Source organism: Chinchilla lanigera, unplaced genomic scaffold, assembly GCF_000276665.1.
Source record: "Chinchilla lanigera isolate Chin_1 unplaced genomic scaffold, ChiLan1.0 scaffold00132, whole genome shotgun sequence".
NCBI lineage: Eukaryota > Metazoa > Chordata > Mammalia > Rodentia > Chinchillidae > Chinchilla > Chinchilla lanigera.
The window spans coordinates 1,636,970-1,649,434 of record NW_004955533.1 but is presented as its reverse complement, the minus strand read 5'-3'; the positions used below and the strand labels follow the sequence as shown (position 1 = coordinate 1,649,434).

Below are 12,465 nucleotides of genomic sequence, written 5' to 3'. Positions count from 1 at the left end.
AAGATTTTGATGTTTGTCCACAAAGAAATGGCAAGAGCTCAAGGTGATGACTCTGACCTAATCCCTGCAATGCACACATGTCCAGATATCACGCTGTGTCTCATAACTTTCCAAATAGTGTGCGCTTTCCAAATAGTGTGAATAATTATCACCATAAGAAATGTTTTAAAAGAAATGTTTTAAAAGAAAAGCCAATCACTCTTCTACAAGAGATAAATCAGAAACTTCTGAGAAAAGAAACCAAGGTACCTTTTTTTGTAGCTCCTGGATGTTGGTCTCCCAATTTTTATCTTCCTGTGAGATTTGTCTAAAAGAGACAACGACAGCACATCAACCCCTGATTCTGTGGAGCAGGGGGGTGACCACCAGCCACCAACAGCCCCAGCCTGGACGTCACCCATGAGGTGGAGCCTGTGCAATTGCATGAGGGACAGAGCCGGCCACAGAGTGCTGCAGGGTGTGGACTGTCGGTTAGGAAACACGCTACATCCAAACGAAAGCAATGGGCGCAACTGCTAGGGTGTTGGATGGTGTGTGTGTGTGTGTGTGTACTTATGCACACATATGAGCACATGAGCATGGGAAACATCCAGAGCACATGTCAGTGTGTGCACAGGAGAATAATCGTTGTCACCTTCTCCCCTCTGCAGACAGTCATCCTTCGGTATTCACGAGGAATTGTTCCAGAACTCCGGTGAATATGAAAATCCTCAAATGATCACAGCCTTTGTAGCGAAGGACACAGTATTTTCACAGAACTTGGGTATACCTCCTGTATGTTTTAAATACGTAGGTGACTTGTAGTACCTAACACAACATACATGCTCTGCACAGTTGTGTAAACAGTTACATTGTAACAGAATGTGAACAGTTGCTATACCGTGTTGTTTAGGGAATAATGACAAGACAGGAATGCCTGTACATGTCCAGTATGAACACAGTTTCTTCAAAAATTTTCAGTCCACAGTAGTTTGAATCTGCAGATGTGGAACCTACACATGCAAAGTGCTGATTTTCCTTTCTGAATTTCGAATTCCAAAATGAGAACGTTGTATCTCTACAACTGACTTTTACAACCACCTAAAAAAAGTGGTAAAAGCCATGCCCCTTGCTTTGACAACAATTTTTATCAAGAGAAGATCAATTCTCAGAAATGCCGTGTCTGTGTCCCTCCCTCCGTGCGGCCCCTCTCTGTTCTGGGGACCACCCCCCACTTTCGCCCCGCCACCTTTCCTTCTAACCGTTCCAACTCAGCCCAGCGTTTCAGGTTCACTGTCTCCCAGACCAGTCTGGGGAGAGAAGCCAAACAGTACCGAAGGCCTTTTTAGTGGCTTCAAAGGGGAGACCCGGCAGCCCAGCAGCCCTAGGGACATTAGACAGAACTAGCCAAATGATTCTGGGAAAACTTCTTCGAAGAAATAAAAAACAAATCCTGCAGAGCCAGCACTTGCCTTGGACGGCTCATTCCACTCTGCCCTTCAATGCATGCGTGGCTTCAAGGAGCCGACCACCCTCCCCAGGCCTAAGTGTGTCCCTCGGTGACCAACACAGGGTGAACAGGAAGGAACGCTAAATCTCTGAGGCCCATCCCTCCGCCTTTGTAACCTGACCCCACCAGCTTTGTCTTTACTCCAGCAACTTTCGATCATTAAAAGAGGCTCCTTTAAGGTCTCTGCCTGCACTGGTCAGTCCCTCCGGCCCCAGCCTGTACCTCAGTCTCTGCCTGCATTAGTCTCTGCCTGCACTGGTCAGTCACTCCGGCCCCAGCCTGTACCTCGGGACATCCTGGCGCTGAGGACAGAGGTCCCGCTTCTCCAGCACTGCTGAGCTGGAGAAGGCTCTAGGTTGGGCTGAAGCGGTACTGTGGAGACACAGCTTCACCCGAGGCTGTGTCTCTGGGTCAGACGTCTGGCCTGTGGCCTGCTCCTCCCACTGTCATGAGAGATGACTCCTTAGAGGTGAGCCTGTTTCAGCAAATCACAGCAACAAGACCAGTGTCAAGGCCGCTCCCAAGACTCACTTCTGACGTGGGCCTGAGGGATTTCTCACTCCACCACTCCCAGCTCCGCTGCAGGAACCTCTCAGTATTGGGGGCCGGATTCCAGGGGGACCACATTGTGGCACTCAGCACTGTGTTGTAATGAGGAGTAAATCCTCACCAATGCATGACTGCCTTTGGCCTCAGCTTTGATTAAAAATGAATGCCAAGAAGTGAATTGACTAAAACTTCTACATACTTGAAAGTGCCTGGAAAAAAAAACTACTGGGAGGATATGTTATTAGGGAATTCATTACAATAAATGGTTTTGATTCTTGTGCAACCGCTGCAGCGGGGAAGGTAGGGTGCACGGCCTGGTGACCGAGCATGCCCACGTCAATCCTCGACATCATTCTTTCTGAGCGGTTGCTGGGGAGGGTGCATGGGTTCTTCCTTCTCAAACTAGCAAACAACCTGCAGAACCAGGTGAACATGAGAGAGAGCAGCGCACCCCCGGGGTTAGCATGATGAGTGGCATGTAGAAGCATCAGCGGGTGTACAAATCAAGTGAGTTAACATGATCATTTGTACAAGCATTCATGAATGCTTGTACAAATGATCATGTTAACTCACTTGATTTGTATTTCTGCGACATCTGGACACTACTTGGATGGTGGTGGGGGAAGTGGTTCACTCAATCCCACCATGCACGGCCAGTGAGGATGAGACCTGCTACAGCAGGCCTCACAGGACCCTGCCTGGTACCTCTGGAAGTTGTGCAGCCTCCGGGCCAGCAGGTGCTCCAGGGCCAACACCTTCCGCAGCAGCAGGCTCCGCACAGCTGTCTCCTCTCGGCTGGCTGGGCTGATGCGCTGCGCAGTCAGACGCCACACTTGAATCTCATGTTTCAGTTCTGCGGAGAAAAACGGCAGAGCTTGAGCCTCCCCAGCCCCGGGTGTCGGTGGCATCCACTTCTTCAGACCACACATGCTGACACGTACAGGCGGCCAGATGTGGCCCAAAGCGAGGTCTTTCTCAGTGCATGAGCTATCATGATGGACCAGATTACACAGCTAATTTTTTAAAAATTACATACAAATAAAGTAATGCAACTTCAGCTCTTTGTGGGGGAGAATAAACTCCTTCCTTGAACGGACATATTGAAGCTAGCACCCACACACCACAAACCCATCCCCTTCTTGCAGGTCCTGCTTTCAGCCAAAAGCTAGATGTCATGGGCCCTTTGGCAGCCTTCTTTGCACTGTGAAGTGAGAGAGCCCTCGCCAGGCACAGGGCCGTGCTCTCAGACCTCCTGCTCCGGGACGGTGAACTCAGTGACCCTCTGTCTTTTACAGCTCTTCCAGGCTGCAGTATTCAGTTCGAGTAACGTAAAGTGAATTAAACCAATTGTCCAGTCTCCCAGTGATTTCAGAAACAGATCACACGAAAACCAGAAATGGAAGCATAGTTCTCAGCCAGTGGCCCTCAGCAGGGCTGTGGTAAGAGAGAGGAGCCGGGAGTTCAGCTCTGTGACACAGACAGGCTGAGAGCCTGTCGAAATCAAGAAGGAATTTTCACCCCTTGTTGAATCCAGACACCTTCTACAGAGACAAGCGGAGAGACATTTGTCAATTCATTACCTCCGAAGGTTTTAAAACATTCCACGGAAGCTCCCATTTAACCTCCATTACACAATTTAAGATTCTACATACATTTCTCAAAATAACCACTGAAAGAACACAAGAAAGCACAATATTTTCACAAACCACCCTGGGTTGGTTTTTGATTACTGTAAGAAAATGCCTGAGATAAAAAACTTACGAAGAGGAAAAGTTCATTTCAGCTCACAGTTGTGGAGGTCTCAGTTCATGGCAGGTGGCCCATTGCCTCTGAGCATATGGTGAACCAGGGCCAGGGAGCAAAGAGAGAAGGGACTGGGGTCCCAACACTCCCCTTCAAGGGCACACCCCCCGGGGCTAATTCTCACCAGGCTGCACCTCCTGATGGCTGCACCACCTAAGGATAGTGCCAGGGACTTCAGCACACAGGCCTTTGGGAGACATTTCAGGTCCGAACGATAGCACACCTATGATATTCAAGGCACCTTACTATGTATCACAGAAATTGAAGAGGAAACTAAAATACCAAAACCTTTCAATCAGGCTAGAGCACCCAACAACCAGCTCAGGGCAGAAGCAAGACATAGTGACTGCTCAGAGAGCCAAGAGCATGCAGACTCACAAACACACAGACTCAACAAAAAAATCAATGAAAACACCACCTTTAAGCCCCCTCTGCTCAGCACACAGGGGCCGGTCACCTCCTGTGTGTCAGGCCTGCTGCCATGCTGAGGAAGCAAAGACAAGTTCGTCAGATAGACACAGACTGTACAAGAAGCCTGCCAAGACTGGGAGAGAGACCTGGGACAGGACAGGAGCGATGGAACGGTTTCGGCCAGCAAGCGGATCGCTCCAAGGCCGCAGCCTTACAAAGACACACTGTGGCTCTCTAAAGCAAAAGGAATTTGGGTGTAACTCAAGGTCCTCTTCAGAGAAATGGGCCCACGACTTCTTCTGAAAAGCCTCATGCTCACTTAACCACCTATGATGGTATGATAGCGTGAAAAGAATGGGGGAAAGAGAAGGAGGAGAGAAGAAGAGAAAGCAAGGACCTCATGTCTAAAATGCTGAGCATGAAAGTGCCACCCTGGGATGGGAATGGGCACACAGGGCTGGGGGACAGCTCCAGCACAAGTTCAGACAAGGCAGGTATTCGATCCCTGTTCTGACACCACATCAAAAGTACCACTAAAAGCTCATCCATAAGTGGCAGAGGCTTCCCAGCCACTCCCCAAGGGCGTAATGGTGAAGGGCCGCCGATCCGCTTTAAGAGGCAGGCATGTCCACATGGCTCAGCTTGGTGCCAGCCTGCCGGGACAAGCAAGGAGGTCCCGTGCTCGTTCTCATGTCTGGGGAAGCAGAGACAGGAAGCCAGTTACGCTGCCTGTTTTGCTGCCCCCCAGGGGCCTGGGCTCTGTGACGCACCGGGTCCGCAGTGACAGCCTGAAGCCCTTTGCACACACCCGGTGCCTACCTACTTTCCTACCTATCAGGCCACAGGGTGAGCTGCCCTCTCAGGCTCAGCTTGTCCACTGATTCTCAGGCGTCACACTCCTGTTCTCCTAGCTGCAGAACGAGACCTTTGGCTCTGAAGGGATTTAGCCGGGAGAGAGTTTGCACAGGAGGAGGAAGCCCACTGTGTAAAGCAGGATGAGTGCTCACAGGTCCCAAGCACGCAGCACCCCAACAAAAGACACCCCCCTGACATTCCCCCTGGGACAGCACCTCCGTCCTTGTGCAAGAACTCCCCCTGGAGAGTAAAGGTACCAGCACCGACACCTGAGGCTGCAGGAGGAGATGCTTCTACTCACCAACAAGGTCACTGGGCTCCTTGTTATAAAGCTTCTGGTTCCAGTAAAGGAGTCTGAGGAGTGGGAAGGAGACCAAGAGGACGAGGCAGATCCCAACAAACATGTGAGCCGTGAACGTGGCGAAGTCCAGACCCTGCGAAGAGAAAAAGGGAAATGAATGACGGATGGGTCTCTCCTCTGCAAGGACGGCAGCTCCCCACATCAGGACTCAAGGAGGGCTGGGGCCAGGAGTGTGGGATGGCACAGCAGGGACCCTGGGGACCTCAGGGAGAGGACCTGGAGCCCGGCACAAAGTCCAAGGAAGAACATAGACCCTTCTCGATGACTTCAAAACAGCTACAGTTTGTGTCTTTCGTGCCAAAAACCATTTCTCACATGATGGCAATTCATCTTAGGAGGAAACAAAACCAGGCCACCACATCTAATTCTGACCTTGGCTTGACTTGGCCCTCCTGGTGGCTGGGGGTGATAAGGTCCATGGGCTGTCAGTGAGATTCCCCCAGGATCAGAAGACAGAAGACTAGAGGAGACAAAACATCGCTGATCTGACAAAAGTCAGCTGTTCAAAGCTAAATTGGGTTTTGTAAATATTTCTCCGAAGTCCCTGCCTCTGACCGGAAGGGCTGTCCTCACAACCGGAAAGCAGTCTTTCCTCTTCTGGGCACCATCACGACTAAGGCCACTCAGAGGGTCAGCACCTGCCAGCTGGGTCCCAGGCAGCTGCCCTCTCCTTCCCACAAGCTTCTCTCCTGCCTGTGGAGGTGTCCGCCACAATCAATGCTGAAGAGGCCTTTCTTATGGGTAAAATCCCCACTAGGTTACTTTGTCTGGGAATACGTCAGCATTATCCTTGGTTGGCTTTGTTCTTTCATTTATTTTGTGTTCTTATACCTTCAGACAAGTACGTGTGAGCAATACCTCGGCCCCAGCAAGACAAACGAGACCCGCACCCCATGACCCTGGTCACCTATGAGAACCCGGTACAGTCCATGGACTCTGGCACCACAAAGAGGATCGGAGGTACCGGGCAAAGTGTGACCATCACAGGACCGACAGTGTGAAGGGCCACGGTGGCAAGGCAGTGGGGTCACACAGGACGCGAGCGGTCCAGCCGTGTGATGGGGCTGAGAGAGGCGTGCACACAGGTGGAGGGCTGGCAAGTCCCGTGGACTGTGATGCTCTGAGAGATCCCAGGATGAGAGCTGGACACCTCCCTTCCAAAGTCCCGCATTGGAAAGAGCGATTTAAACTATATTAATTGTTGTTTACTAAGATGTATTTGTCCCCCTCACTTCTAGAAATGCTCTGAAACCACCTGCAGGAAGTCCTCCACTTAGGAACGTTCGAGTTGTGAAGTTTCGCAGACACAAGTGGCCCTCACCTTTGGTCTTTTACGCTTTACCCTGTACATTTGTTTCAAAGCTGTAGAAGACTCACTTTGACGGACTTACAAACAAATCCGACTTACAAATGTGCCCCTGGGATGGAAAGCCTTTGTACATCGGGGGACTCATTGTCTCACACTGCTAAAGGTACAATACTACTGGAAGTTGTGTCGAAGCGTTGGGCTTGACAATGAATGATCATCTCTCAGTCTCATAATTATCTGCACAGCCAACGACAGAGAAAGATAAATGTGAGACTCTTGGGATGTTTTGAATGGTTGTACAAGCATTCACTACTTTCCCATCTGGGCATGGTGATGCGTGCCTGTAACCTCAGCACTCAGAAGGCTGAGGCAGGAGGATCACCAGAAGTTCAAGGCCAGCCTGAACTACATAGCAAAACCCTGTCTCAAAAAAGGAAGAAAACTCCCACAGCAGAGGTGGTGGGATGCCTGCAGCCCAGACCGCCACAGCCAGTGGATCTCCAGTGACCCAGCAAGGCACCAGTGGCGGCAGTGGCGGCAGGGTGCACACGTTGCCTGACCGCCCCTGGCAGGGACCCCAGGCCACCACCAGGCCTGGGCATGGACACACACACCAGCAGTTAGCAAGTCAGATAAAGCAGGGTGTGCTTCGGCGCACAGACAGAAGGAACAGAAGAGGGCAGGTGGGCCCCCCTTTCCTCTTTTTTAACATATCTATATCAAAGGGCTGGGGAGAACCCCAGGAACAGAGCACCAGCCTCAGCACCCACATCCAGAGGCCGAGATCAGCCCCGTTCCCAGCACAAATCCCACTCAAAATTGGCCGGGGTACACCACACGTTTCTGAGATCAGACTTGGACCTCCCGCAGAACTGCCGACACCAGAGGAACTTTACTTCCTTTATTTTTGTGTGCCTGTTTGACTGGGTTTCCTTCCTCTGTCTGGTTGAGGTCCTTTTCGTTTAGTTTAATTTGGTCTTGTTTTATTTTTAGGGTTATTTTTGTTTTCTGTTTTTTTTTTCTTTTTTCTTATTTTAAGAATAGCTATCATCAAAAAATCAACCACCAACAAATGTTTTCTGTTTTTAGTCTCTTTACTTTCTCTCTCTTTTTCTTTTCTCTTTCCTTAATGACTCAGTTTTATTGCCTTCCTTTTTGTTTTCATCCACTTGTCTTCTAACTCTCTTTGCCGACCATCTGCCAGGATTTTATGATACTCCATGTGAACAAACACTGCCTCTTCTCCGCCCGGTTCACTTCAGTACTCCTCTGCTCCCTCTTCATCCTCTCCCTCCTCCGTCCTCCAGTTTCCCAAAACTCAGGTGACCATCCGATGCCCGCAGCCTTGCTCCTACTGTGTAGGACCTCATTCATCTGTCTGCTTTGCCCCCTGCTCTTTTTAATTCCTCCCTTGCAGCAGGGTAAAAATCACTTCACTAAAGAGAAAATCATTTCAAACAGGTTCCTGGTATGTGTTGGATTCTGTTATACAACTGAAGAATTTGCTCCTATGATTAAAAATATCAGGTAAATGGTTACCACAGTTTTTCAGAAGCCAGGCTGCACTCCAGGCCACTGTTAACTGTACTACTTTAGCCAAGATACCATATGCGCTATGATCAGGTTTTCTCTTCGGTATGGAAGCACTGTGATCGTACCAGTTCATTACCATCACCATAATCCAGTGCCAAAGGACCAGGTGCTGAGACAAACAGACAACAACCTCACACCCTCAACAACACACCGGGGAGGTGGGTTCTTCTGACACAACGACCGAGAACCGCCTGCATCTGGAAGACATCCCTGTGCAACAGCCTCGATACTCGGGATAAAGCTATCTACCATTCGAAACCTATAAGCATCCACCTAAAAACCAAAATACAAAGCAATAGAAACCAGAAAATGACAAGACACAGAAGCAAAATGCAACCCCAGACCCCCAGCCCGCCCAGGACAAGTCCAGAGCACAGTAAGAAGAAATCAGAAGCCAACTGCCAGAACTTTCTGAAATGATGACAACAATACGCAGTATATTAACTACTGTTACTGTCATACTAGCCTGTTCTAAAACTTGATTTTACTGTTATTTTTATTTTTTCCCTTGAAAATAAAAAAGAAGAAAGGAAGGAAGGAAGGAAGGAAGGAAGGAAGGAAGGAAGGAAGGAAGGAAGGAAAGAAGGACGGAAGGAAGAAAGAGAGAAAGAAAGAAAAAAAGAAAGAAAGAAGAAAGAAGAAACAAAGAAAGAAAAAGACAGAATTCACTGCTTTTGATAGTCCATATTATTCAGGGAGTTCTTCAATGAAATATAACTTTGTATTTATCTGTAAAATTTATAACCTAGATATCTGTTTGAAAAAGGTCTGTGATACTTTCATGTGCTTATAAAATATTTTAATTTCTTCTTTAAAAAGAAGCAAAAAAATGAACTTTTGAGTCAGAGAGTATGATTAAAAGTGATTAAAATTTTTACCAACTGGGTTATGAAATGTAACTGCTAATATATATTTTTAGGGAAAGTGACCCACAAGGTGGAAGCATTTGTATCCTGAGTTTTGGGTCTGCTTGGAATGTAACCACTATAAAGTTTTGCCCATTAGAAACAGTGGGCAGTTGAAGAGAAAGTGACAAGTAAATATATGAAGAAAAAGGCCTAAGGAGTCCTGGGAGCGCGGCCCTGCAATCTTCAGCACTGAGTCCAATTGCTGCCGCTTCGACTGCTACTAGAGCTGTGCTGTGAGTTTTCAAGGACGAAGAGTGCAGAGTGGAAAGCTCCAAGCTGCTGGTTGTAGGGCACAGCACGGGCGGATGCCACATACAGTGAGAGAATGCTTCCACGGGGCTTACTGGGCGCGTGTATCTGGGCCTCCTGCTGCCTCTGTAACTCCCCAGACACCTCTCCTTAGGCTTCTCAGCAGGAAAATCAGTCACCCCACCACATACCACAGCGGGGCTCAGATGCAGCCCCTTCGGCTTGCAAGGTGCTGCTTCTACTTTCCCCTTAGAAGTCTTACTTTGGGCTCCATCCAACTGTTACCTTCTTAGTTTTCCACGTCATCTTTATTTGATGGATTAAGTGGCTTAATGTTCAAGCATGTGAAACAGCCCAGAAAGGACCTCCTGGGAAATCCGACCAGAACACTCCCAGCTTCGTACCCTGCATGAATTTATGAGGCTGTGGCCAAGAGTTCCTGGCCCACTGGTATTATCCTCCGGGCAGCTCTGTGACAAGTCAAATGAGTCCATTCGTTGGTAAGGGCAGTTCAAGCCAAAATAGTTTCCCCAATTCCTTTAAGTGAAAAACTCGAGAAATGCTTTCACCAGTCAAGCTGAATCTGCTGAATGTCTTGATAAAATGCAGAGTGTATTTTATTTCTGGAAAACAGAATCCAGTCTGGACATGCAGTTTGGACACGCAGTCTGGACACGCAGTCTGGACAACAGTCTGGGCACTCTGGACAGGTGTGATGAGAGGCAGGACAGGCAGGTGTGCCTCACGCTGCCTGTAGGGACCAGCAATGCATGTTGCAGGTATGGCCACGCCCAAACCCAAAGGAGGCAAGAGTCTGGGGCACACACTGAGGTGGGAGAGCTCAGCACACAGGAAACAAAACGAGCCACCAAGGGGCCACGTCCTATAGAGAACATTGGCCTGAGGGAAAAGGACGGAAAACAAAGAACCCAAGACCACAGACACCAAGAGGCGCAGAGGTCGAAGACTCACAAAGGATGTTACGCGGCCAGAAAGAGCACGAGCCAGAGCGGCGCTGTTAAAGCTGCTGCCCCGCAGAGAATGGAGGAGACGGCCACTGGAAAAGCCACTGCAAGACTCAAGTTTCTGAAGCCACGGATTTGAGACACTTCCTTTCTAATGTGAGTGGTTAGGGTACAAGTCACCCTTTAAGTACCTCCCTGGAGCAGGGACAAACAGACCACAACTCTCAGGCTGGAATCTGGCACTGTCCCTTCAGAGAGGCTGCTTTCCTACTCTGTGACACGCAGCCCGCATGCGTGTAACACTGACGCCGCGACCCTTGGGCAAAGTTCACCCACTTCTGTTTGAAGGGATCCTATAAACTTTTATATGTCTTGTTTTTATTGTAATTCAGTTCAAAATTCCTATAAATTGAATCTACTCCCCAAAAAGGAGATTTAGAAAATTCTAATGATCAGAGAATGACAAATAAAAATGATAGTGATCCAATTTTAACTCTTTAAGACACACGAGTACATTGAAATATAAAATATAGACAGTGAAGTACCTCGTTTTTATTTTACTGTATGAAAAAATACCTATGAATAATTAAAAAGGTCTTCAAAGAATTTGAGATCTTCATTTTCTGACCCTTACAACAGTTTAAGTTCTTTAACATTTAATTCTCCTACCAGAATTGAGAAGGAAATGCCATGTCTCCAGTAAAAGAAGACTGGTCATTTTGTTCTTAATATTAGAAAAAACTTCCATTCTTATTAATATAACTAACAAAATATACTACGACTGAACAGACCCAGTGATTATCCAATCACTTCTTTTAAAAGCTATCAGTTCAAGAATGGTGTCCATGCCCAGCAGCAGGGACAGAGAACTGGTCACCCCGCATTCCGCCCTTGACTGTAATGAGCAAGTGGTGCATCTGCTATGAGGAGCTGAGAGACAGGATTTCTAATGAAGGTTAATAAAGAAGGTGATTCTAGCACCTTGGTAGGTGGTAAGCAGGCAAGCTGGGCAGAGTGCTAAGTAAGCTGACTCTGCCCTTGGAAGAAGCCCCTGTCTGTGGTACATACCATCTTCCTCAGCTCCTGGTTGGAAACGATGATGACATTTGGGGGGTCCCCGATGGCAGTGGCTGCTCCTCCGATGTTTGTGAAAATCACTTCTGCAATCAGGACTTGTCTTGGATCAAGGTTGAGCACCTCACATAACCTATCATGAATGGAGCAAAGTGAAAATAGTCCCACCACACACACACACACACACACACACACACACACACACACACACACACACACCTGTGAGAGGGGCAAAGCTGGGAGATGAGCAGTGCAATGACACCCATCAGCTACCACAAACTCTGAGAATTCCTCTTCTTCCAGAAGCTAACCTGCCACCCTCTGAAACATCAGGGTGGTGCCAGACCCTCCACTTCCCCACATGTCTGAGGGAACATGCTCCCCTCTGGGACCCAGATGGAGCCTAGGGCCTGTCGCAGGCCTGTCATGGCCTCCTGACCCATCTCAGGCAGGCTGGGGGCAGTGCAGAAGGCACCAGTGCACACACCATGCCCGCTGGCCTGGTCCTTCAGCCGCCCCGTGCGCTCCCTTTGCGTGCTCCCTTGAACTGCCAAGCACTGGCTTACTCCTTTGAGGAGGACCAGGTGCTGCAGCCCTGGTTTTGCAGGCAGCAGGCCACTCCCTGCGAGTAGGCCTAGCAGCCTCCCCGGTGCCCCAGGAGGCTGTGTACACAGGTGAGAGACACTGCTCCAAAGAAAAAGGGGTGCACCTTGAGACCATGATTTGAGGTGAAATAAATCAGACGCACAGGCTTAACTATCACATGGTTTCTCTTCTAGGAGAAACCCAAAGTGTAAATGAATTACAGAGCGAAACAAAAGCCAGACGACAGGAAACAGGGAGGCGGACCTTCCGCAAATGAGACCAAGGGATGGAGGGCGGGGAGGAGGAGAGGGGGA

The 12,465-nt window shown here is 48.9% G+C and overlaps 1 protein-coding gene across 1 annotated transcript in view; it reads right to left on the bottom strand.

The window, feature by feature from the left end:
• Window positions 1-12,465, bottom strand: part of Oca2 (oculocutaneous albinism II) — a gene marked incomplete in the record, with an annotated part of 273,796 nt that overhangs the window by 147,239 nt on the left and 114,092 nt on the right. The window contains 4 exon segments of the mRNA XM_013507666.1: window positions 250-307; window positions 2,744-2,891; window positions 5,409-5,541; window positions 11,561-11,699. Of these exon segments, the coding sequence (XP_013363120.1) occupies window positions 250-307; window positions 2,744-2,891; window positions 5,409-5,541; window positions 11,561-11,699 (478 nt within the window).